This window comes from Littorina saxatilis, linkage group LG7 (genome assembly GCF_037325665.1).
Source record: "Littorina saxatilis isolate snail1 linkage group LG7, US_GU_Lsax_2.0, whole genome shotgun sequence".
In the NCBI taxonomy this organism is placed as follows: Eukaryota; Metazoa; Mollusca; class Gastropoda; order Littorinimorpha; family Littorinidae; genus Littorina; species Littorina saxatilis.
In genome coordinates, this window is record NC_090251.1 from 28,435,640 (window position 1) to 28,460,294 (window position 24,655).

A 24,655-nucleotide genomic window follows, 5' to 3' on the forward strand; every position below is an offset into this window, starting at 1 on the left:
ATTTTATTTCTTTTATATACACATAAACACAACATAACATACAGCATACACAGAGTTTATCAACAAAGCGCATACACACGCACATACCTAAACCAGACACAGACATAGACAGTAGGGTGGGTTGTTGAAAAGACACTGCGGCTGACTGCGGGATTTGCACTCAACACTGGACTGGACATCTAGACGTATGGCCGGGAACGTAGAAGAAGAACGTAGAAGAAGAAGTTGAAAAGACAGGGGACATGGAAGGGGGGGGTGAGGAAACAATCTCTTTCTTCATTGTGAAGTGCTGGGTGTTCTAAGTTTTCATCAATCGATTCAATCGATTCATTTACCAAATTTGTGTCTCTTGTGGAACACAATTCTTCATAAAAACACTTGACCTCATTACATATAAGGTCACTATCATGTATAACCCCGTTCTCAGTCTGTACAAAATACATTGCTTTCTGCACATAATTCCTTTTTTCCAGGTTACAAAAATAATTGGTATTCTTCTCACCATCACCAATCCACCTGGCACGTGATCTCACAATAATACCATCAACTCGCTTCTGCTGCACTTCACACAAATCTCGCTTCTTCTGTTCTAACAACTGTACATTACTTTCATTCACCTGATTCTCCAAACATACAATCTCAGCAAGGATTTCTCTTTCTTTCCTATCACTTTCTCTTTTTTATGTGAGGCGCAGGAGATACATTTACCTCTCATCTCCAGCAAAATCATTTCAACAAATAATTGATCATTAATCATCAACACCAAATCTTCATCCTCGATCAAATGTATATTATTTCTGCCATAAACAGGTACAGCATATTGTATTTTCAAATCTAATATTACTTGCTTAACTAATCCAACAAATGTTAGATCTTTTAACATCAATCAATCAATATGAGGCTTATATCGCGCGTATTCCGTGAGTACAGTTCTAAGCGCAGGGATTTTTTATTTTTTTTAATATTTTTATTTTATGCAATTTATATCGCGCACATATTCAAGGCGCAGGGATTTATTTATGCCGTGTGAGATGGAATTTTTTTTACACAATACATCACGCATTCACATCGGCCAGCAGATCGCAGCCATTTCGGCGCATATCCTACTTTTCACGGCCTATTATTCCAAGTCACACGGGTATTTTGGTGGACATTTTTTTATCTATGCCTATACAATTTTGCCAGGAAAGACCCTTTTGTCAATCGTGGGAGACACAGACGACATTTGGTTGCACTGACTGCCAGCTTCACGGTAATGCGTACCCCTAGCGCGGCTATGCTTGGGTGGGAATGTTCTGAGCAAAACACTATGTGTTACTCCATACCCCCCGCCCTCAATGGAACCTCTTGACCCCAACAAATTGGGGGGGGGGGGGGGGGAGTTTGCCCAGTCGGTAGAGGCGCTGGCTTTAAAACCGGTTGTTACTATCAGCGTGGGTTCAACACCCATGTTCGGCGCGGGATGTGTGTCCCAGAGTCAACTTTGTGCAGACTCTCCTCGTTGTCCGAACACTCCCGTGTGCACGCATGCGCACGATAAAGATCCCAGGGTCACAGCGAAAGCCTCAGCCCATGCTCAGGCTTGGAAACACGAATACTATGCATGCAAAAATATGAAGCCTGGGTGTCCGTTCGGCCAACAGCCAATAAAGTAACCATTTCAGCACTGACCCAAGACGACCCAACCCGGTCCCTAGCCCATTTCAGGTCTCCACTAGCAGCCGGCAGCCAGCTGTCTACATCCCCCCCCCCCCCCCCCCCACACACACACACATTTTTATTTTTTATTTTCATACAAAGCCGGGTTTTTCCGTGTAACATACCCCTAATGGCTTTGCCGTGAGGGCGTAAAACTTAAATTTTCTCTAGGGTGTGGAACTGGAAGAGAACTTTGAGAACTTCGGAAGAAACTCGAGTGGACATATTTTGTAGTGTGCTCCACTAACTGACAAGATGTAGTTAACTTTGTATTGTGGCTTGTAGCCACCGGTTTCGGTCGGTAGGTGAAGTGGAGGAGAGAAGAAGATGTTAAACACAGGAATAAAGTTTGCCATGCCAGTATTCTGCTGTTGTCACAATGTCATGTGGTGTCCGTGTGTGAGAGTCCAGAGAGAGTCCGTAACACATCATCAAGAAGCATGCTGTCAGTGATAGAACGAGACTCACTCGAAAAGAAGTAACTCGGAGTTCTGGGTGCGGGAATTCCCGCAAACCTATTTCTTTCTTTCTTTCTTTATTTGGTGTTTAACGTCGTTTTCAACCACGAAGGTTATATCGCGACGAGGGAAAGGGGGGAGATGGGATAGGGGAAAGGGGGGGAGGTGGGATAGAGCCACTTGTCTAGTGTTTCTTGTTCACAAAAGCACCAATCAAAAAATTGCTCCAGGGGCCTGCAACGTAGTACAATATATGACCTTACTGGGAGAATGCAAGTTTCCAGCACAAAGGACTAAACATTTCTTACATACTGCTTGACTAAAATCTTTACAAACATTGACTATATTCTATACAAGAACCACTTAACAAGGGTAATAAGTGAAGAATTTTATGGGTGAGAAAAGGAAAGTAAAAGGACTTTGGGGAGGCAGAAATAAAGAAACAAGAAAAAGATCCTAATTAGGTTCACGGCATCGAGAGTGATGCGACCTTCTCTCAGAAGTTAGTAGAGCAGGCTCCCCCATCCACCACCCGGAAGACGCGCCTCTACGCCAATTAGGGGGCGCGAGGCCGCAAACCTATGGGTCTGTCCGAGCAAAGAGTGTACCCCTACGGAGTGCGTTTCGTCCCCTGGCAGGCTCGGTTTGTAAAAGCGTTAAAAGCCAATATCTTCCGTTTGACTACAGTTAGGAATGTAATTGTTTGCATACAATTAAATAACCCTATTCCTAACAATTTCACGAAATGTCAGCTTAATTGACCCAGAGATATATGAAGTCTTACTCGCCGACAAACACCGACCGACTGACCGCCCGCCCGCCTGCCTCAAACAAACAAAAATATTGGGACAGATCATATCATTCTGGTTACACATCATGGAATCGGACCAACATGGGCTTCTTAGGCAAACTTACTCAAGCCTTCTCTCACAAGAACATAAAGAGGAAAATCAATGGCTCTTATTTGTACGCGAGTTCCTGATTTCCTCAGGCTTCAAACACGTGTGGCAAAACCAAAGCACAATACACCCGGCAAGACTGAAACACGCGCTAACAAAACATGTAGAAACTCAATTTGTCAGGCTCTGGAGAACAAAACAAGTCGCGTAAGGCGAAAATACAATATTTAGTCAAGTAGCTGCCATTTTTCAGCAAGACCGTATACTCGTAGCATCGTCAGTCCACCGCTCATGGCAAAGGCAGTGAAATTGACAAGAAGAGCGGGGTAGTAGTTGCGCTAAGAAGGATAGCACGCTTTTCTGTACCTCTCTTTGTTATATTTAGTCAAGTTTTGACTAAATATTTTAACATCGAGGGGGAATCGAAACGAGGGTCGTGGTGTATGTGTGTCTGTCTGTCTGTCTGTGCGTGTGTGTGTGTGTGTCTGTGTGTGTGTGTAGAGCGATTCAGACCAAACTATACTGGACCGATCTTTATGAAATTTGACATGAGAGTTCCTGGGTATGAAATCCCCGAACATTTTTTTCATTTTTTTGATAAATGTCTTTGATGACGTCATATCCGGCTTTTCGTGAAAGTTGAGGCGGCACTGTCACGCCCTCATTTTTCAACCAAATTGGTTGAAATTTTGGTCAAGTAATCTTCGACGAAGCCCGGGATTCGGTATTGCATTTCAGCTTGGTGGCTTAAAAATTAATTAATGACTTTGGTCATTAAAAATCTGAAAATTGTAAAAAAACAAAAAAAATTTATAAAACGATCCAAATTTACGTTTATCTTATTCTCCATCATTTGCTGATTCCAAAAACATATAAATATGTTATATTCGGATTAAAAACAAGCTCTGAAAATTAAATATATAAAAATTATGATCAAAATTTATTTTTCGAAATCAATTTAAAAACACTTTCATCTTATTCCTTGTCGGTTCCTGATTCCAAAAATATATAGATATGATATGTTTGGATTAAAAACACGCTCAGAAAGTTCAAACGAAGAGAGGTACAGAAAAGCATGCTATCCTTCTCAGCGCAACGAATACCCCGCTCTTCTTGTCAATTCCACGTGCACTGCCTTTGCCACGGGCGGTGGAGTGACGATGCTACGAGTTATACGGTCTTGCTGCGTTGCGTTGCGTTGCGTTCAGCTTCATTCTGTGAGTTCGACAGCTACTTGACTAAATATTGTATTTTCGCCTTACGCGACTTGTTTTAACTTTCTGAGCGTGTTTTTAATCCAAACATATCATATCTATATGTTTTTGGAATCAGGAACCGACAAGAAATAAGATGAAAGTGTTTTTAAATTGATTTGGACAATTTAATTTTGATAATAATTTTTATATATTTAATTTTCAGAGCTTGTTTTTAATCCGAATATAACATATTTATATGTTTTTGGAATCAGCAAATGATGGAGAATAAGATAAACGTAAATTTGGATCGTTTTATAAATTTTTTTTTTTTTACAATTTTCCGATTTTTAATGACCAAAGTCATTAATTAATTTTTAAGCCACCAAGCTGAAATGCAATACCGAACCCCGGGCTTCGTCGAAGATTACTTGACCAAAATTTCAACCAATTTGGTTGAAAAATGAGGGCGTGACAGTGCCGCCTCAACTTTCACGAAAAGCCGGATATGACGTCATCAAAGACATTTATCAAAAAAATGAAAAAAACGTTCGGGGATTTCATACCCAGGAACTCTCATGTCAAATTTCATAAAGATCGGTCCAGTAGTTTAGTCTGAATCGCTCTACACACACACACACACACACACACACGCACGCACGCACACACGCACACACGCACGCACATACACCACGACCCTCGTTTCGATTCCCCCTCGATGTTAAAATATTTAGTCAAAACTTGACTAAATATAAAAAGAAGGAAACTCGAGTCATCCAAACGGCTGCAGTTTTACAAGGGAGTGTCACACGACTACTCTCTACATACAATTAACCCTATCTTTTATCTTAAAATGCTAACACAAGAACACAGACAGGCTATGAGCAAACTACGTATAAGTGCCCATGACTTAGAAATCGAAAAGGGCAGATATACGGGAACACCAAGGGAGGAAAGACTATGCAGAAACTGTGGAGTGGTGGAGGATGAACTTCCCTTCCTTGATTCGTGTACAATGTATGCTCATCTCAGGCAACAGTTATTACCGAATACTTCCACCGGCAGTGATGAAATAAGAGTCAGTTCTTTGTTTACTGACAGCGACATCCAAAGGCAATTGGCAAAATATGTGTACGATTGTTTTCAACTACGCAGATGCAATGCGTCTTCCGACTGTCCTCAATAACTTATGCTCATCTTCAGGTCCTCTTTGTTCACCCTGTTCCACTTGGTTTTGTATTACATATGTTATGTTATATTGCTGTTTTCATGTACTTATATATCTTGTATGTGTCAATAGGCTCTGTGCTTTAATGACAATAAATTCTGATTCTGATTCTGATTCTGAGTCAAACAAACAAACAAACAAACAGACAGAGCAAATCCATGTAAGCCCCATTATACTAATGGCGGCTTAATAAGTGTAGTTCTTTAGTTTGACTAGGAAGGAACATTTCAGTCTCGAGTATTATACATATCGAATCACAGAAAGCCGCTGAATGCCGGGGGGAACTTGAGGTGAACGCGTTACACACTGACACGGGCTGATAACTTCAGTGCCACGGTACGATCAGAGCGCACAGTCCATATGATTACGTCCACTATCCGCGGTTCACACGTACTTCAGTATACAATGTTCTCTGACACCGTTGCACACACACACACACACACACACACACACACACACACACACTGAGGCCGCACAACTTGATCTCTAAACCAACTCCAAACTTACTTGACACCGACCTCCAGACTCTAGATGCCCCCCCCCCCCCCCCCCCCTCTCCCCCTTTTTTTTTTTTTTTTTTTTTGTCGCGTTGTTATTTGTTGCTTGTGCAACTGAATGGCTGTACAGATTTTCCGTCAGTTATTACCTCTGTGCATATGTTTACAGTGACTTCATTTTCAGACTTTCTTTTTAAGACATAACACGGGAAATCTGTATAAGCTCTTCAACCGAACAACAACAACGACTTGACACAACTTCAAAAACAAAATGTGTGTGTGTGTGTGTGTGTGTGTGTGTGTGTGTGTGTGTGTGTGTGGGGTGGTGGTGGTGATAATCCGTTTTAATCGGGAGTCTTCAGTAAAGCGGGATGTTCCACTGTACGGCAGAGGTGTGTATGACAACATGTGTGCACATCTATGCACTGTTGTCTAGTTGGCCTCATACTGCGATACAAGGTCAGCAGCTGACGGCATGTGAACTGACTCGTGACAGCGAAGAATACACAAAGGAAGCTGTTATTTCCGATCTGCAAAGCAGTTTGACTCACTTCAAAGCAATAGAGCTTCCGACACCCGCAGCACCAATACGGTCTTTCACAGCTGTCGCATTGTGTGTGTAACGGCAAAGTTAACATCACGAGATTAGGGTAATAAGATGAATCAGAAAGTCATGTGATTTGCTATTGATTCAAAATGGCGATGGCGGCTTGCGGACGAAGTGCTTTCACTCTGCGCAGCAAAATGTTCTTGTTTGCAGCGTTTTATCTCCTATCCCTGTCGGCATGTTTTGCAAAATCTCCCAACATCGTTTTTGTTTTAACTGATGACCAGGACACTGAAGTCGGAGGCCAGGTTGGTATTTATTACTCTTGTTTAGCAATCAGTAGTTAGGTCTCTGTGGCGGACGTCTAGCGTCGTTTGTTGACCTGCAACTCGATTCGCAGACGAATTAAATGTGAGGGTAATGGCGTTTATCCCAGCCCTTTATTTCACAAGACATTAAAAAATATATAAATGGAAAAAACGCTCTCAGAACTTTTGAAGTTGAACAAAATGTCAGTGTGAAATTATTGTGTAGTGATATATCATATAGGCCTATATAAAAGAAAAATGTCCTTTTTGGTGTTCAGATTCAGTTCTAAACTCCTATCTTTTCTCAGTTTCTTCATTTTTATATTTAGTCAAGTTTTGACTAAATATTTTAACATCGAGGGGAATCGAAACGAGGGTCGTGGTGTATGTGCGTGTGTGTGTGTGTGTGTCTGTGTGTCTGTGTGTGTGTGTGTGTAGAGCGATTCAGACTAAACTACTGGACCGATCTTTATGAAATTTGACATGAGAGTTCCTGGGTATGAAATCCCCATACGTTTTTTTCATTTTTTTGATAAATGTCTTTGATGACGTCATATCCGGCTTTTCGTGAAAGTTGAGGCGGCACTGTCACGCCCTCATTTTTCAACCAAATTGGTTCAAATTTTGGTCAAGTATTCTTCGACGAAGCCCGGGGTTCGGTATTGCATTTCAGCTTGGTGGCTTAAAAATTAATTAATGACTTTGGTCATTAAAAATCGGAAAATTGTAAAAAAAAATAAAAATTTATAAAACGATCCAAATTTACGTTTATCTTATTCTCCATCATTTGCTGATTCCAAAAACATATAAATATGTTATATTCGGATTAAAAACAAGCTCTGAAAATTAAATATATACAAATTATTATCAAAATTAAATGTTCCAAATCAATTTAAAAACACTTTCATCTTATTCCTTGTCGGTTCCTGATTCCAAAAACATATAGATATGATATGTTTGGATTAAAAACACGCTCAGAAAGTTAAAACAAAGAGAGGTACAGAAAAGCGTGCTATCCTTCTTAGCGCAACTACTACCCCGCTCTTCTTGTCAATTTCACTGCCTTTCCCATGAGCGGTGGACTGACGATGCTACGAGTATACGGTCTTGCTGAAAAATGGCAGCTACTTGACTAAATATTGTATTTTCGCCTTACGCGACTTGTTCTTTTTTCCCCCTGTAGTTTGGACCCTGCCAAGTTCTGACAGACTAATCAGATATATAAGGCACGATCAAAAGATCGTTACACTAGGCCATCTCAAAGTTAGGATAGTCAATAGTACTGGTCAAAAGATCAGATATAGGCCTCGCGGCCTCAGACATCTGCAAATGTATCTTATCTTTTCTTATCTTATCTTATATACTGACTATGCTCAAGTCAAAGTCAAACTGAGGAATAGAATTTATAATATATTTTGTTTGCAATTGCGCTGAGCGTCGATCGCTGTGAGAAAGTGTGATTAATAAATGTTCATTATTATTATTATTATTATTATTATTATTATTATTACCTTTAGGGGCTCACATTTACAGAGAAACACAAGCATTGAAAGAGGAACGCAGAAGCAGAGTGAGATCCCTTTTACCCCCTTCCTGTCACATGCATTCTGCAATCGTCGAGACCCGGCCCTTATCACATTATTTCTTTGATTGCATGATGTTGCTCTGTGATTTCCCAATCAAGTGATCGAAGTTCCTTCTCCGAGCGCATCGCATTGTGGGAAGATCGTATCAATTAACTTGAGGACACCAAGCTCGTGAGGGAATTGTGTCATCTGGGGTAGCTGCCACTGCGATTATAGAAATTATTTTCAAGGAGGAAAACAAAGAGGAATAGGAAGATGAGAAACGGATGCTTTTATTCGATTGCTGGGCGAAGCAAATTTTGAGCGGGCATGCAATTACTTCCGGAAAAGCAATTAAAGGGCTGTTGTTGCCTTGCTCAGTTTCTGCTATAAATTATATGAATAGGACCAATTTGCTCTAAGCTATACCTTTAACAACTCCCCATTCCTCACCTATTCTCTGGAGAAACTCACCGGTACAGTGGAGCCCCTATGTAAGACTAGAGTTACCCCTTTCAAATTCAAGACCTTGTTTTTATCAGTCCTGATTTCCTTTTCTTAGCGTCTCTAACTTTACAGTCTCCATTTTATGACTCCCCCTTTTTGACTCATTTGAGACCTGATTTTCTAAGAATTTGGGAGGGGGGGGGGGTTCCACTGTACACACTGATAGATTACAAAGGGACTCATCAAGAAGAGACTTGACCTAGTGAATTATCTACTGAGAATGGAAAGAATGTTGCTAGCTTGCTGGTTGAACAAAAAAGATGTCAAGGTACATGTAGCATGACTTAACCCCTTCACTGCCACAGTATAACAGCATTATCCGAACGGTCTATGGGAAATAACTGTGTTTAGAACCCCTACAAGTACTTGGACAGTGGTTACCTCCCATTTAGTTTTCAGAAATGTCCTGAAATATTGTTGACACAAATCCCACGTATGAGATACGGTTATGGGCGTAGGACAAACCGAAAATGACCACGTATTACATACGGGGTGGGCAGTGAAGGGGTTAAGCATGCTTTTATCTGAAACTATAAAAATGTCTTACAAGTTTGCCCTTTTGAACTCTCTGAACATTATTGTTCAGAATGCACTAAGTTTAAAAGTATTATAACGATACCAAAGATTGTTTTTGTGATGATTGTAGATACATGACTAATCAGTATTGTAAGATAAAAGTATTTTGTTTTAAAGAGATTGAGTGCCTGCTTTTCTTACCTCTAAATTCTTTTGTTTGTTTGTTCGTTCATGGGCTGAAACTCCCACGGCTTTTACGTGTATGACCGTTTTTACCCCGCCATTTAGGCAGCCATACGCCGCTTTCGGATGAAGCATGCTGGGTATTTTCGTGTTTCTATAACCCACCAAACTCTGACATGGATTACAGGATCTTTTTCGTGCGCACTTGGTCTTGTGCTTGCGTGTACACACGGGGGTGTTCGGACACCGAGGAGAGTCTGCAAACAAAGTTGACTCTGAGAAATAAATCTCTCGCCGAACGTGGGGACGAACTCACGCTGACAGCGGCCAACTGGATACAAATCCAGCGCGCTACCGACTGAGCTACATCCCCGCCCACCTCTAAATTCTAATTAAAGTCATAAATTTACTAATTTGTTAATGCAAATTTAGCTCGAAATTAAAATTTCAGTAATGTTTAGATTAAAATTGCAAAAATGGCATATTCTTTATTATTTCTCAAATCGAAAGTGTGTTTAAATTTAAAATGTGCTACAGAAAAGTGCATTGTGCAAAATAGGTTCACTTTTCGGAAAAGAATAAGTCGTCCGAAGACCACTGATTCAGCGCTGTCTTGGGTTTCGGTCAGCCCAGGGCTTTTTAGTCTCACTCTCAGCTAAATGACCAAGTTTGTTGTGATTTCAGGTTTTTTTCTTTTTAGGTCAACAGATTGACTTTTAATCATTTACTGAATGTCTTAATATTGCTTTTTGCACCTTGTTTATATTTGGGAAAGAAAATTTATCTTCACACATTTTCATTTTGATTCTATATCTTTTCAGATTCCTATCGAGAAGATCAGGAATCTGGTTGGGAAAGAGGGTATCACTTTCCAGAATATGGTAAGCATTGATTTAAAATATTTAATTTTGAATGACTGACAGTTGCACAGACAGTGACATTCTCATGTTGGTTCCCAGGGTAATTTTTGTCTCACCTGTAATCATAAGTAATGTTACAATCACAGTGTGTCACCAATAAAACAGTACATGTATGTCCATGTGACAGACATACAGTGGAGTCCGGGTACAACGAATCTCAAGGGAGATACATTTTAGTTTGTTATATATATCAGCAATTCGCTGTAGAGTTTTCAACCCTAAATGGCCTTAAGACATTTTCCCCACTCACCTTCAAATGATCGTCCCATCGATCTTTGCTTGGAGAGTACAGTCCCCGGCGAAAGAAACGCAACTCATTCGCGCCCGCTGTTGCGAGTGATTTTTCGTCATTTTCAAATTGTCGTAAAATATGAACCAGATAAGATAAATCAAAAAGAAAAACAGATTCGTAGAGGATAATTTACTGGCTGTACGACAAGTGCATAGTATTTAATTGTTTTTATCGTTTACTTGTTCATAAATTGTGTTAAACAGGGTAGGGGTCAAGCGAGTCGTGATTGCAGGCAAACATGTCTCTTCAACATGCTGAGAAAATCGTAAAAATGCAACAACAAAAACACAAAAAAATAACACTTTTGGAGGAAATTCATTTCTCAACAGCACCATTTAATTAGAATTATTCGCCAAATGGTTTAAGACTAAAATAAATTAGCAAAGATCACTTAGACAGTGTTAAAAAGAGTTGTTTGGTAAAAGCTTATTCGCACGGAATCGACGTGATGATTTCTTTAAAAAAACAGGTGTTATTTGTGGCCAAGTGTCTGATCTACACGATCAAACTATAACTAGAAACAAAAAAGTGCGGTTTTTAAAAAAATGTTTTTTTTACATCGATCGATTAGCGATAGTGATTTGTATGAAAATACTATGAAGCCAAACGCATACGTCCCCCCTCCTTCAACACATATTTACATGCACACAAATACACATATGCATACACATACACAGACACGCACATCCATACATACAGATAAACGAAAAGACAGATAAACGAACATAGTCGCGATGTGCAGGAGCACTACGCAGTGCTAAAATGGACACCAACTGTCACTTTGATGATCGCTGTCCCAAACAGTTTGTCTGTCGCTATTTCTCCAAAGTTATATTTCTCACATTTAAAACAACGGACAAAGACACACGCACACACAAACACTCATGTACGCATGCTCACACATACACGGACAGACGCACGGACACACATGCACACGCCCGCCGCCCGCCCGCCCGCCTGAAGACAAAATCACAACTCACACAGTGACACACGCGTAGTCTTTCTGTGATAGTAGTAGTCCAGTGGACGATACCTTCCGCCTGTGGGTCAACACAGCGGCTGTGGCTGTTCCGTGCACCTCCTGCTGTTTTGTTCAGAGTTCGCTCATCACGCGATGTTATGACGGCGTACTAGTGCCAAAACCTGGGGTTACCCATTATCATGTGATAATTACTAATTAACGCTGTCAGTTACTGTTTTCACTCGTTAGTTACTCATTTTCACGGGATAATTAGTCATTTTCACGGGAAAATGACTAATTTTTGGCTCACGTAAGTGTAGCCTATGCGATCGTAACTTTGTCTGTCTGTGCGTGCGTGTGTGCGTGTGTGCGTGCGTGTGTATGTCTGTGGTAGAAACTTTAACATTTCGTCATTTGAAGACGTCACATTATGACGTAAGAGGGTTAGACGTCACGCGAAGGAATTACTGAAAGTCTCGGTCATTGTTATTTTGAGCGGGCCGAGACTAGTTGGCAGTCGTGTCCCTGTAAGTAGGCTACATGCAGACAGACAGATCTAGATCTAGTGTCTCGCTTTCTTGCACAGTGTCACCTATGCTTACTGTGTGTGTGTGTGTGTGTATGTGTGACGGAGTGATTGAGTTTGTGTTACTGTTTGTCGATTTCTTACGTGAGCCTTGAAGGCTTCGCCTCTTGTTAGTTTTGGCACTAGCAATCCGTCAGGAAGTGAGCCAAAACTAAAAATTAGTAATTAACAGGTGAAAGTTAGTAATTTTCCCGGGAAAATGAGTAATTAACATGTGAAAATGGTAATTATCAAGGGAAAATTGGTAATTATCAGTAATTTTCCCTTGATAATTACAATTATGAGGTTTTGGCACTGGTAAGCCGTCATACGATGTGCACTTGTGTTTGTGTATTTTTGTCTTTGGAGACAATTACTGACATCAGTTCGTTGTAGCCTTGTGACTTTTAGAGACAAAACGGCTCTGGGGCGATGAAAACGTGTTTGTTAAAAGAGGGGTTCGTTATGTGAACAGCTCAGATCATGGGTCAATAAAGTGTTACACAGATGGTCAAAATTAAAGTACAAGATGTTGCACTGGAAGTGGTACTACACTGTTGCTTAGTGTCTGTATGAAGCTACAAGGTGAACATAGAAAAAGAAAAACACGATTCTTGACTTTGATGGGCTTTTTCTGCTCGTAAACACACATTCTTCTGCTCATCACAGCATGCCCCATTATTGAGTTTGAAACACCAATTAAATTTGTTTTGAATAAAGCTCACAATTTTACAATAAGAATTTAGAGACCTGAATCAATTAGGTATATCATACTTAGTTTGAGTTTTGCAAAACTAAATAATTACACATTTAATTGAATCAATCAGACAGACGGAGACATAGAGAGACAGACAAAGGGCAAACACAAATCTGAGAAAGAAACCCCTTTAAAAATGTTACCATGTTTGAAATGAAACATCGCAAGGTGAAGCCATAATGATAATTCATCACCTTTCAGTATGACGTCATGAGCGTGTTCCACACTTGAAATGACGTGCTTTTGGAGCTTGGAAGTATAATTTCCATTCAACGATCCGAGTTTGTTAAGTTTGAGCATATTTTCAACGTCAAACACCATGAAACTATATATATTTGGAATCAGAAAATGATAAGGAATAGATAGAAGTTGTTTTTAAGTGTCTTTTTTCATAAAATAAAGATAGTGGTTATTTATCGGTTTTCTTCATTTTTAAGCATAATTATCAATACAAAACAACAAAACTATATAGTTTTAGATACAGGACGCAATAGGGAATACACCAATATAAATTTTCTGTTTCAAATATTAGTTTTTAAAAATTTGAAAAAATGACATATTTCGAACAAACATTTCAATAACAAAACTTTAAGTGACCAAGGTGAAATGCAATCCCATAATCCGGCCTAGATCATCAAATTGATGAAAAACTGTAACTGTGAAAGTGCTGCCTCGACCTTTTGGCAAACGGTAAAATATGACGTCATCAAACTGTCCTTATCAATAAACGGAAAAACCTTCTATGAGAAAATCCAGTCAAAAATATCCATATCAAATTTCATAAAGATCCACCACGGAGGTCCGTGGATCCACTGAGTAGTTTTTGGCTAACGTAAGTGTAGCCTATGCGATCGTAACTTTGTCTGTCTGTGCGTGTGTGTGTGTGTGCGTGTGTATGTCTGTGATAGAAACCATAGATGTGAAGGGATATCTATGGTAGAAACTTTAACATTTGACTAAACACCGAAATACTCATTTCACCTGGTTATTTTTCAAGCACCATCTTCAAAATATTGAAGCAATGATCAACATTGTGTCGGCATGTGTGTAGTTAAAGCGTGTATCCAAAGAAAACGGGTGGTGGGGGGTTTTGAAGGGGTACAAGCAGTTGACTGGTTTCTGTCGTGTGTGGCATGTAGACCAGGTCAGGTGTCAAGACCAGGTCAGGGGTCGCGCGAAGGATTGTGGTATAGATTCACTTCTCCAGTTCTCACTTCTGCATTCGCCGATTCGGGGAAGACGACTTCATGTTGTTCGGTTTCTAAGCTCCAGAAAAGTAAATAAAGAAGCTACCAAAGGGAGATTTCCTACAATTTGATCTGCACAGCGTTTTTCCAATGTCCACGCGAGGAAGAGCTGTCGAAAGCGCAGTGTCGATCTGGCAGCCGTATCCCGGTAAGTACAGAGACAGATCTAGTGTCTCCCACTCTGATAACGTGTCACCTACTGTTTTAATTTCTTTTTATTTCAGCAGACACGGATGTCAAACACAGTGCTAGGCAGTCACCTCTAGTGAAATGAGTTGATCTAAAGTGCCTGTAATGTTTGGATGTCTTTATGTTCGTGGTTCGATTTATGTGAATTTCAAGACTTGCAGTAGAGTCTCAAGTTAAGTTTACTCTGCCCGAAAAAAACTGTCCATCATTTACTTGAACATGCAGATATTAAGGAAACGGAATGAATCTGTTCTCAAAGTCAAAATGATCACGATTTTTTCCTCAGATTCAAAACATGCACTGGCATGGTTTTGTCTGTACAATTTAGTAAGTCTTACCTTGCAACAACTTCCTTGAACTTGAAAGACAGTTTTTGAATGCTAGATCTGTATCGCGTTTCATTCCAGACTCGATTCTCTCTTTGATTGTACTGTTAGATGTTTACGCACTATCATGATTCGCTATGTAACGTTTGGTAAGCTTACCTTGCAACAGCTTTCTTGTCTTTGTTGGCATTTTCTTTCAAGGCAGTACAACGTAAGATTAGATTCTTTCGGACAGAAGGTAGAATGAGAATTTTGAGACAAAGCTTGCTGTGACATTTGTTTGTAAATAATGGTACATGACATGTGTCACAGTGATTCTGTATTTTTCTGCGGTTGATGTGGTTTCTTTTTTCCTCTCTTGTTTTTTCCCTCCTGAGTTGATCGTTATCATTTAAACAAGACCCTCAGAGAGTACCTCCGTTGTTCCTTAAAATGGAATGTGAATAGTGTGTTGGTTGTGTTGACCGTCAGAATTATTTTAAGAACCAGGCTGCTGCAGTCAGTTGACATGTTTCGCATATTGTAGGGTTACCATGCTGCATAGGTAAAGTGGCTTGTATAACCTGACTATTCTGTTTCAAAACACTGTTTATATTTGTGTAGGTTGTAGTCATCATAACTAATCGCATTTTGCCATTTGTTTCAGAAAGGAGGTTAACCTACAAGATCGACGCTATGTCAGATATGCCTCAGCCACATGAAGACTTCCGAATTTAGATCCACTCGGCATGGTGACAAGTCTTGATGAAAAGTATGGGACTGAGGACAGCAGTGGAAAAAGTGGCCACATGGCAGGTACCTATAATTGCTTAGTGTCTGCAGTGCAAAAGACAGATAAGCTGATGGTAGATTTGCAAATGAACACAGTGCCTGTGTGTGTGTGTGTGTGTGTGTGTGTGAGGACACAAGATCTCATTGAAGGACAACTGCACCAACAACAAATACACAGTCATTTTATCTGTTTGCCTTCTTTTGAAAATTATACATGGAGTTGATATGATGCGTTAGTTTTAACTGTGTGTGTGTGTGTGTGTGCGTGTGTGTGAGTGTGTGTGTGTGTGTGTGTGTGTGTGTGTGTGTGTGTGTGTGTGTGTGTGTGTGTGTGTGTGTGTGACGGATGAGTTTGTGTTACTGTTTGTTGATTTCTTACGGGAGCCTTGAAGGCTTCGCCTCTTGTTGAGATATGATCTGCAGTGTGAGAAAAACCAATCTCACGCCCATAACGCAAACTCATTTGGTCGTGTTCTGCCGATACTATAATGTTTTTCTTTCCTAAAACACACTATAATAGTAGCCCTTCCCAATGTCTATGCTAAAACTGACTTGTCTGTGTTGTCAATGATTTTGCTACAGTGTGAGAACAAAAAGTCTAAAAATCTCACGCCCATAACGCTGTGACACGAAAACTCATTTGGTCGTGTTCTGCCGATACTATAATGTTTTTCTTTCTTAAAACACACTATTATAGTAGCCCTTCCCAAATGCAATGCTAAAAATGACTGGTCTGTGTTGTCAATGATTTTCTGCGAGAATGCGATCTATCTGTTTGTCGCAAAGACCATGTGACACGAAAGTTATGAGCGGAAGACAAATCTGCTGAGTGCAATTACGTTTCAGAAGAGAGTTGGTTAAAACAGTTTATCACTCAGACACGCAAAGGAACACTATAACTTTATTATTCAGGCCATATTTGCTTTCCTTTGTCATGTATGAAAGTACTGGCCTTGGTTGAAGAAAGTGACCTGTCGCTGTGCAACAAATTTGTCGCCATTTTCCGCCGTGTTTTGTAAATAAAACGTGTTTACTACCCACACATACAAAACGATGTTGTTGGTTCTTTTTATTTTCTTATTGTTTGATTCATGCTTAGCCGTTTAGTATGCTTTGTTTTCTTCTCAATTCAATGGATGGCTATAAAATAAGCATTTAAATGTGAAGGTGTTAAAATTACCCATGATCTGAGCTGTTCACTTATGCAAATGAGTTCAAAAGGTTCGATGTAGCCGGAAAGTAACAAGTAAGAAATAGAAGGCTGTCTGCCGGGAAATCAATGGCAGTTTGTTAAAAGAGGGATTTCTTAAAACCCAGGTTCGTTATAGCTGGATCCACTGTACAGGTACATTTATAGGTGACATTTAGGGGGTGGGGGGTGTTGACTGGATAGTTAAGAATGTTAATATTGTGGTACTCTACGTGTAAAGCTTATTGGGGTGTACTGTATCCAGTGATCCTATTCCCACATCTTGATATTTCTACATACTGACGGTATGACTCATAGTGTAGGATTGTCATTGATTGACTGGTCAAAACTATAGCAATAATTGTAATGGCAAAGAGTACAGGATGAATAACTGCATTAATTTGCTATTGTGCACTCTGTAATCAGTCAGCGTGGCCTTCTTATTTCATAAACTTTCAAGAATTGCTTGTAGGGTTTGATCCCACCTGATTTGTAAATATATTAAGGCTGTCCTGACCGGTTCACCCTGTGAAATTGTGTCTTCCCGTTTCGTCAATAATATTTTATTTATCATGAATCTTCTAAGGACACAATTTTGTTTGTAAACCACATTTAGATGCTACATTTGTATTGCAATGGTGTTCTGTTGTAGTTTAAAGACAAATTTCTGTTTGTTAACCACATTCAGATAAGAAAGTTGGATAGTACATTTGTATGGTGTTCCATTCTGTTGTATCTACCTCTGTCTTCAAGTACAAATCAGAAGTACATGTAGTAGAAGTGGAATTTCTGCTGGAGTATTTTTCAAACTAATGACTTCTGTTGGTTTCAACAAAGACAGTACAATCGATGTTTTTGTTTCTTTGTTTAAAAATTGATAATATCAATGAGTGAATTTTCCCTTTTCTGAAGAAGACTAGGGTTGAAACGTCGCTCGTATTTGTTCCATATTCTTTTAATCTCACGTGAGTACGGTATTTTTTGGTCTTTTTATTTATCGCTCTCACGCGCAGTCGCCTATGTTCTTCTGCTTTTATTTCAGTTTGTTTCCAGCCCTCTGTGTTGCCCCAGCCGATCGAGCATCGTGACGGGCAAGTATGTCCACAACCACCATGCGGCCAACAACTCGCTCAATGGCGGCTGCAGCAGCGACAGCTGGCAGAAGGAACAGGAACCAACCGCCTTCCCCGTGCACCTCAAGAAAGCCGGCTACAACACCATGTTCGCTGGGAAATACCTCAACCAGGTGAGCTTGAAAAGAGTTAGGGTTAAGTCTGTCCTTAATTGAGCCCGATGTTGACTTCGCGAAGAGTTTGCAAAGACTTTTTACCGAAAACTCAATGCTAAAGCTTCGTGCAGCCAGCTTCTCGGAGTATACTTCGCTTAGTCGACTTCGCCCAGTTAACACTATTGTGACTAGCATTGCCACGGCGTTAACGTCCTGCCTGCCCCACCAAGAAACTTCCCAAAAAACAGTAACTGTAAAGAAATCTGTCTAGCAAGCTTGAATTAAGTCCAATCACCACCAAATTTTGTGTACTAATTAAACAAGAAATTCCTCCGAGGTAGGAAAAACACCCCCGTCCTTACCATTCTCACTGCCACCAACTGAGAAGGTTATTTCCCTTTGACCATTAATATGTCCCTCTATAAGTCCTTGTAGAATCTTAATCCACCAATAACTCCCTAACCGTGTGTTTGGCTGGTCCCAATTTTTGTAAGGACCGTCTCAGGAATGTATAGAACCTGTTCACCAAGTTTGGTGACGATCGGTCCGTTCATTCTTGAGATCTATATGCGAACACAAACAAACACATCGACCGAATCCTATACACACCCCTATACCGGGGGTGTAAAAATGGATGCCCAGTTCAGTCGTGCTATTTATAAGTTTGTCACGCGATTTGTTTTAGCAAAGGGGGGGGGGGGGGGGTGAAAGGGGGATAATTTGTGTTTTTTAACGGTTTTTTGTGTGTGTTTTGTTTTCCACTGCTTTTTTAAAAGTTATTTTTTAACAGAAAGTATTATAAATAATTTTATGACCAAACAAGGTGTAAAACCTATGAATTAGCTGAAATATTGTTAAAATTCTACACAGAAATAAGGAGACAGTACAAAGAAAAAAACAAGCAAATCCCGCATTCACTCACAGCATCCTGACTCTAATGAAACAAAACTGTGACACTCACCAAATGATGTCTAGGTAATCCATATTGAATATAAGTCACATTTTCACAACAAAGTCCCAACTGTACACCTATGAACATTTCCAAAAGGATTAGGAGGCTCCAGCCATCCATTGTTATCAGTGCTGCCACGCCCCCCTTGCAACTACACGATTCGAAGATCCATGCAGTACCACCCTACCACGTGTAGTTTGCCGACTCATACTAGCAACAACAGGACTGTTTCTTCTTCAATATCACTGCTATTATCGCTTTCTTGAGGCGAAAACAACACGTCGGAATCATGATCTACAGGATCCTCAAGATCCAACATCCGGAGAATCTCCTCCCGTGACAAGGCTCGCCTTCGATTCATTTTTTTTTTCTCGAAAAAACCACTCAAATCTTCTCTAATTTGCACATGGCGAAAGAGCAAGTCACGTGTATCAAGGGAAACAACTCAATTTATTGCAAGCTTCAAAAACCGGGAAGCAATCACGAGTCGTGTACCTTGTATGTCTGTTACTCAAATAGTCACTTCCCGTCCATGGGCGTGTCAGCGCTGTTACTAATTTAGTCACCTCCCGTCGCGAAAGTGTTAAGGACAGGCTTTGGGTTATTGTTGAATTCTGTTGTTGCATGACAGTAAAAAAAAACATTTTCAAGACCCAAGTTTTCGAGATTTGCTTTTCATAAGACTATTTTAAGACTCTCTCCCTTTATAAAGACCTGATTTTGCTGAGATTTGGGGAGATCTTTAAAAAGGGGGGGGGGGGGGGGGTATAAATTAAGGGGGAAATAGGAGAGTTTCACTTTTTGCATGGTTTGTACAAGGATACATGCACCCAATAATGATTTTGTCTGAGTATAATCTGTATGAGTATATCATATGTACTTAATTGCTACATTGTACATAAATAATTTATTTCTTAGAAAGTGATTTGCTTGCTGTGTTTGCGAGTATTCTTTTTGAATATGTTTAACTGTAGATAATTATGGTTCTGTATTCTTATTTTTGTGCTCTGTTGCACAGTGTTAAATACTAAGAATGTTGATTGATGAATTGCGTGTTTTCAGTACGGCACAAAGCCTGCAGGAGGTGTGGCCCATGTTCCTCCTGGCTGGGATGAATGGATCGGCTTGGTGAGTGTATTCCTTGTCTGTTCTGTTGTGTGTTCTGTATTGGCGGGGTGATGACTTCTGTATTTGTCATGTGAGTTTATTCCTTAGTGTTCTGTTGTGTATTCTGTATTGGCAGGGTGATGAGTTTTGCATTTGTTGTGTGAGTGTATTCCTTGTCTGTTCTGTTGTGTGGTCTGTATTGGCGGGGTGATGACTTCTGTATTTGCCATGTGAGTGTATTCCTTGTCTGTTCTGTTGTGTGGTCTGTATTGGCGGGTGATGACTTCTGTATTTGTCGTGTGAAGTATCCTTTCTGTATTTGTAAGGTGTTGTTTTGGCATACACCAGATGTAAGCACTGTGGAAATGACATCACATTCTGAAAGAAGAGTGAACATTTTGAGATTCATGCAGTGTAATGACGAAGCTCTGGGGAGGCTGAATCTGGATATTGTCATTGTTTTCTGTGTTTGTGCTGTGAGGTATTCTAAATACAGTGGTACCTGTGATGAAAGGTCATCCATGGGACCAGCCAAACTTGTCCTTCAATGACAATTTTGGTCAAACTCATAGACAAAAGGGACAACTGAAGGTGTCCTTTGGTATGGGTGTCCTCTCATTGGATGGGCCTCGCGTGACAGGTACCCCTGTATGTTTTTTGAATTGATGGTGTAATGAACTATATATATGTGTACATGTTGTGTATGCATGTACTGATACAGTAATGAACTATATATATTTGTACATGCACTGTTGCGTGAATTCAATGTTTGTTCTCTGTATGTGTGGTGTGAGATATTTGTTACTTATGGTGTGAATTGTGATGTATTCAGACTATTAATGGTGTGTGGTAATGCTGTATTTTTGGCATGTAATTTGAAGCTTGTGAATGTTCCCATTGACAGAATTGGTTCAGATTTTTTCAACCTGTGTTGTTTTCTTTGTCTCAGGTTGGTAATTCAAAGTACTACAACTACGATTTATCAATCAACGGCAAACTGGAGAGTCACGGAAATAACTATGAGCGGGATTACTTCACAAACTACATTGTAAGTGGAGTCCATGTGTTTTTTATTTTTAGCTGTTTTAAGAACAGTTATAATTTTTTTAATTAATAGTTGCGAAACTTTAATCATAGTGTAAAGAGAACCTTGTTAAATTTGTTTCTGGCTATGACAATTTTGAATTGAATAAAGGCTTTGAGGTAGAAATCCAGCAAGATAGGAGAATCATTTTGCAGTTGTTGTGACAGTGGAGGTATTCTGATGGTGCAAGAATTTCAGAACACAGTTTCGATGTTATTACATAAGCATCTGTTTTTCATGCTATTCGACACAGTTTTAAAGATGATTTCAACAGTGCACCTGGCGGGGATGTAGCTCAGTCGGTAGCGCGCTGGATTTGTATCCAGTTGGCCGCTGTCAGCGTGAGTTCGTCCCCACGTTCGGCGAGAGATTTATTTCTCAGAGTCAACTTTGTGTGCAGACTCTCCTCGGTGTCCGAACACCCCCGTGTGTGCACGCAAGCACAAGACCAAGTGCGCACGAAAAAATCCTGTAATCCATGTCAGAGTTCGGTGGGTTATAGAAACACGAAAATACCCAGCATGCTTCCCCCGAAAGCGGCGTATGGCTGCCTAAATGGCGGGGTAAAAACGGTCATACACGTAAAATTCCACTCGTGCAAAAAATACACGTAGTGTACGTGGGAGTTTCAGCCCACGAACGCAGAAGAAGAAGAAGAAGAACAGTGCACCTGACTTTACACAATGGATTGTTTACTCATGAACATGGACCATGTACACTTTCTCCTTCTGTGTAGAACAATAAGGCAGAGAAGTTCTTGAGCAAACAAACAGCAGACAGCCCTTTCTTCATGATGCTAGCTACCCCTGCCTGTCACCAGCCATTCACACCAGCAGATCCCTACGTCAACAACTTTGCTGATCACCAGGCGCCAAGAAACGGCAGTTTTAATGTCAAGGCAAAGGTACTGGTGTTTTCAACTAAGCCTTTGCTGCGGTTAAAGTGAGATTAGAAATGGGAGGCAGAATTTTAATTATTTTAAGTGTTACAGCAAAAGTGTCAAAAAGATCCCAGCAAATCAGGAGTTGGCAAAAAGACAACCAGCAAATCAGTAGCCAACAAAAATGATTTAATAATTTATACAACCAAACAATAATAAAACAGCAACAACAATAAACAGTTAAAATGTGCATATATTTCAGAAGGTAAGTCTTTTTTTAAGTAAATTGAAAGATTTGATCAGAAACTTCTTGGCAGAAAACAACAGAATTATTTTGAAACAGGTATTGATCAAGTACATTGTATAGTGTTCAATGGCAAACCTGGGTATGCAGTGTTAAAACTCCACTGAAAATTGAAAGTGGCATATTGGGTGAATTTATATAATAGTGTACATGTAATAGTAGTGTGTGTGTTTTTTTCTGAGGTTTTCCTTCTTCTATTTTGTAGAAAACCTGTGCATTCAGTGTTGGAAGTGGAATTTTGCAAATGTTGATTTATTTCAAAATATTGATTTTTCAATTTTCTGAAAGGTTTTGTTTATTTTTGTTTCAGAATAAACACTGGCTGATTCAACAGGCCATTGTTCCTATGCCAGACAACTCCATCACCTTTATTGATAACGCATTCAGAAATAGGTAGGTGGTTTTTTTCCAGCGTTCTGGTGGTACTGGATAGAAAATGATAAAAAAAAGTACAAAGTTCAGTTGTAAGTGTGAACCTGGGAATTAATTGTGATCTAAGTCTACCACAGAATTGCTATGATCATACTTTTTGTGTGGATGGAAGACGCTTGTTCATTTTAATGCCTCCTACTTCTCTCAGGTGCCAGGAGACTTTGTCTATAATTCGAGCGCTTAGTTCCCCTTGATATTTGTTTCAGCAGCGCTCTGCCTCACTTGGTTATGATTTTCGCGTACATAAAAGAAGAACTATAATAGTGAAAACCCAACCACCCCCCCCCCCCCCCACTCCATCCCCCATTTTAAGACTTTCCGCACTTTTAAGACCCTACTTTTTAAGAAGTTTTGGTCATAAGTCTGTAAATGTACTCCCGTTCTTAATTTTCCCCCTCCTGCCCAAAGACCTGATTTTATCAGACTTTTCGGGGTCTTCTTTCTTGAGGGCCCCAAAGGGGGGGTATCATCACGATCACGGGAAGGGAAGTTTTAGCTTTCACGATCACAGTTACCTTGATTTTTGTTTTCACGATCACAAACACCTTGACGAATAGAGGATCATAGAGTGATACAGCTGTGAACAATGTACGTTGAAAATAAAATGCTTTGCAATAATGCCCATCACGATCACGAACACAAATGACGATCACGATCACGAGACTTGATTTTTTTGTCATCACGGATCACGGGCAAAGTCCCATCACGATCACAGAAATGGAAATTTCGGCAATCACGGTCACAGAAAGGTCAAAAAACGCCAATCACGATCACGATTTTAAACCCTTTGGGGCCCTCTTTCTTCTGCATTCATGGGCTGAAGCTCCTATACTTACACTAGTGATTTTTGCACGAGTGTGTTTTTACGTGTATGACCGTTTTTACCCCGCCAATTATGCAGCCATACTCCGCTTTCGGTGGTATTTTCGAGGTCTGAAAAGGGAGGTAGCACTGTACACGTGTGCATTGACTGTGCTGTGCTGTGTTGTGTCCACCAGGTGGCGCACGCTGCTGTCAGTGGACGACATGATGGAGAACCTGTACAACATGCTGAAGCAGAAAGACATGCTGGACGACACCTACATCTTCTTCTCCTCCGACAACGGCTATCACCTGGGTAAGGGGGGGGGGGGGGGGGGGGTGTGTCTTGATAGCAAAGGTGTTGGATGGGATACTTAAAATGATGCAATCATTTATTTTCATGTTTAATAAATGCAAGAGAGAATGGAGAAGAAGAAAATCACTATTTGACTGTAAGGAGTTGTAAAAGTGACGCTAAGAATCAGTCCTGGAGTGGTATTCAAGAAGAAAAAGAATTTGAGGTGGTTTCAGATTCTGAAGCCGTTTTAGCTACTACGCTTTAACTTCCGATTTTAACTGGCATTCACGAGTCCCCCTCCGAACGCTGTTAGCTAACAAGGTTGTCTATTTATAAACCACGGGGTTTCCCTCACTTCCTGTTCAGTGCGCACGTGCAGTAGGTCTTATCCGCCTTCATTGCTTCTATTCCGCGAACGAACACGTGTGCATTACATTTACTTCAGTCGACATGTACGGAACATCCGTCGGACAAGCGAATGCGCAGGCACACGAGGAAGAGATGGAGGGGAAGAGGAAGCGAAGTGCTAACTTGACTGACAGCGAAACGCGGACAAATACGAGATACCACTCGCGAAAGATTTCAACCGATGCTCGATCATTCCGGCTTGTGGTGAAAACGGAGTGCTAACGTCTTCTTTAATGCATTACAGTGTCCATTTTCACCAACTGATACTGTGGCCGAACGGTTCTCACATTCGCCTGATGCGCGATTGAGTCGAGTTCAAATCTCCATCTGTCTGTAATTTTTTTT

At 40.3% G+C, this 24,655-nt stretch overlaps 1 protein-coding gene across 1 annotated transcript in view; it reads left to right on the forward strand.

Annotated features, from left to right (window-relative positions):
* Positions 1 to 6,495: 6,495 nt before the first annotated feature.
* Positions 6,496 to 24,655, forward strand: part of LOC138971093 (N-acetylglucosamine-6-sulfatase-like) — a 30,299-nt gene continuing 12,139 nt past the window's right edge. Inside the window, exons 1-8 of the mRNA XM_070343705.1 lie at positions 6,496 to 6,828; positions 10,421 to 10,480; positions 17,859 to 18,062; positions 20,059 to 20,124; positions 21,053 to 21,151; positions 21,924 to 22,091; positions 22,682 to 22,764; positions 23,802 to 23,920. Coding sequence (XP_070199806.1) covers positions 6,670 to 6,828; positions 10,421 to 10,480; positions 17,859 to 18,062; positions 20,059 to 20,124; positions 21,053 to 21,151; positions 21,924 to 22,091; positions 22,682 to 22,764; positions 23,802 to 23,920 — 958 coding nt within the window. The 5' untranslated portion in view covers positions 6,496 to 6,669. The remainder of the gene's footprint in view (positions 6,829 to 10,420; positions 10,481 to 17,858; positions 18,063 to 20,058; positions 20,125 to 21,052; positions 21,152 to 21,923; positions 22,092 to 22,681; positions 22,765 to 23,801; positions 23,921 to 24,655) is intronic.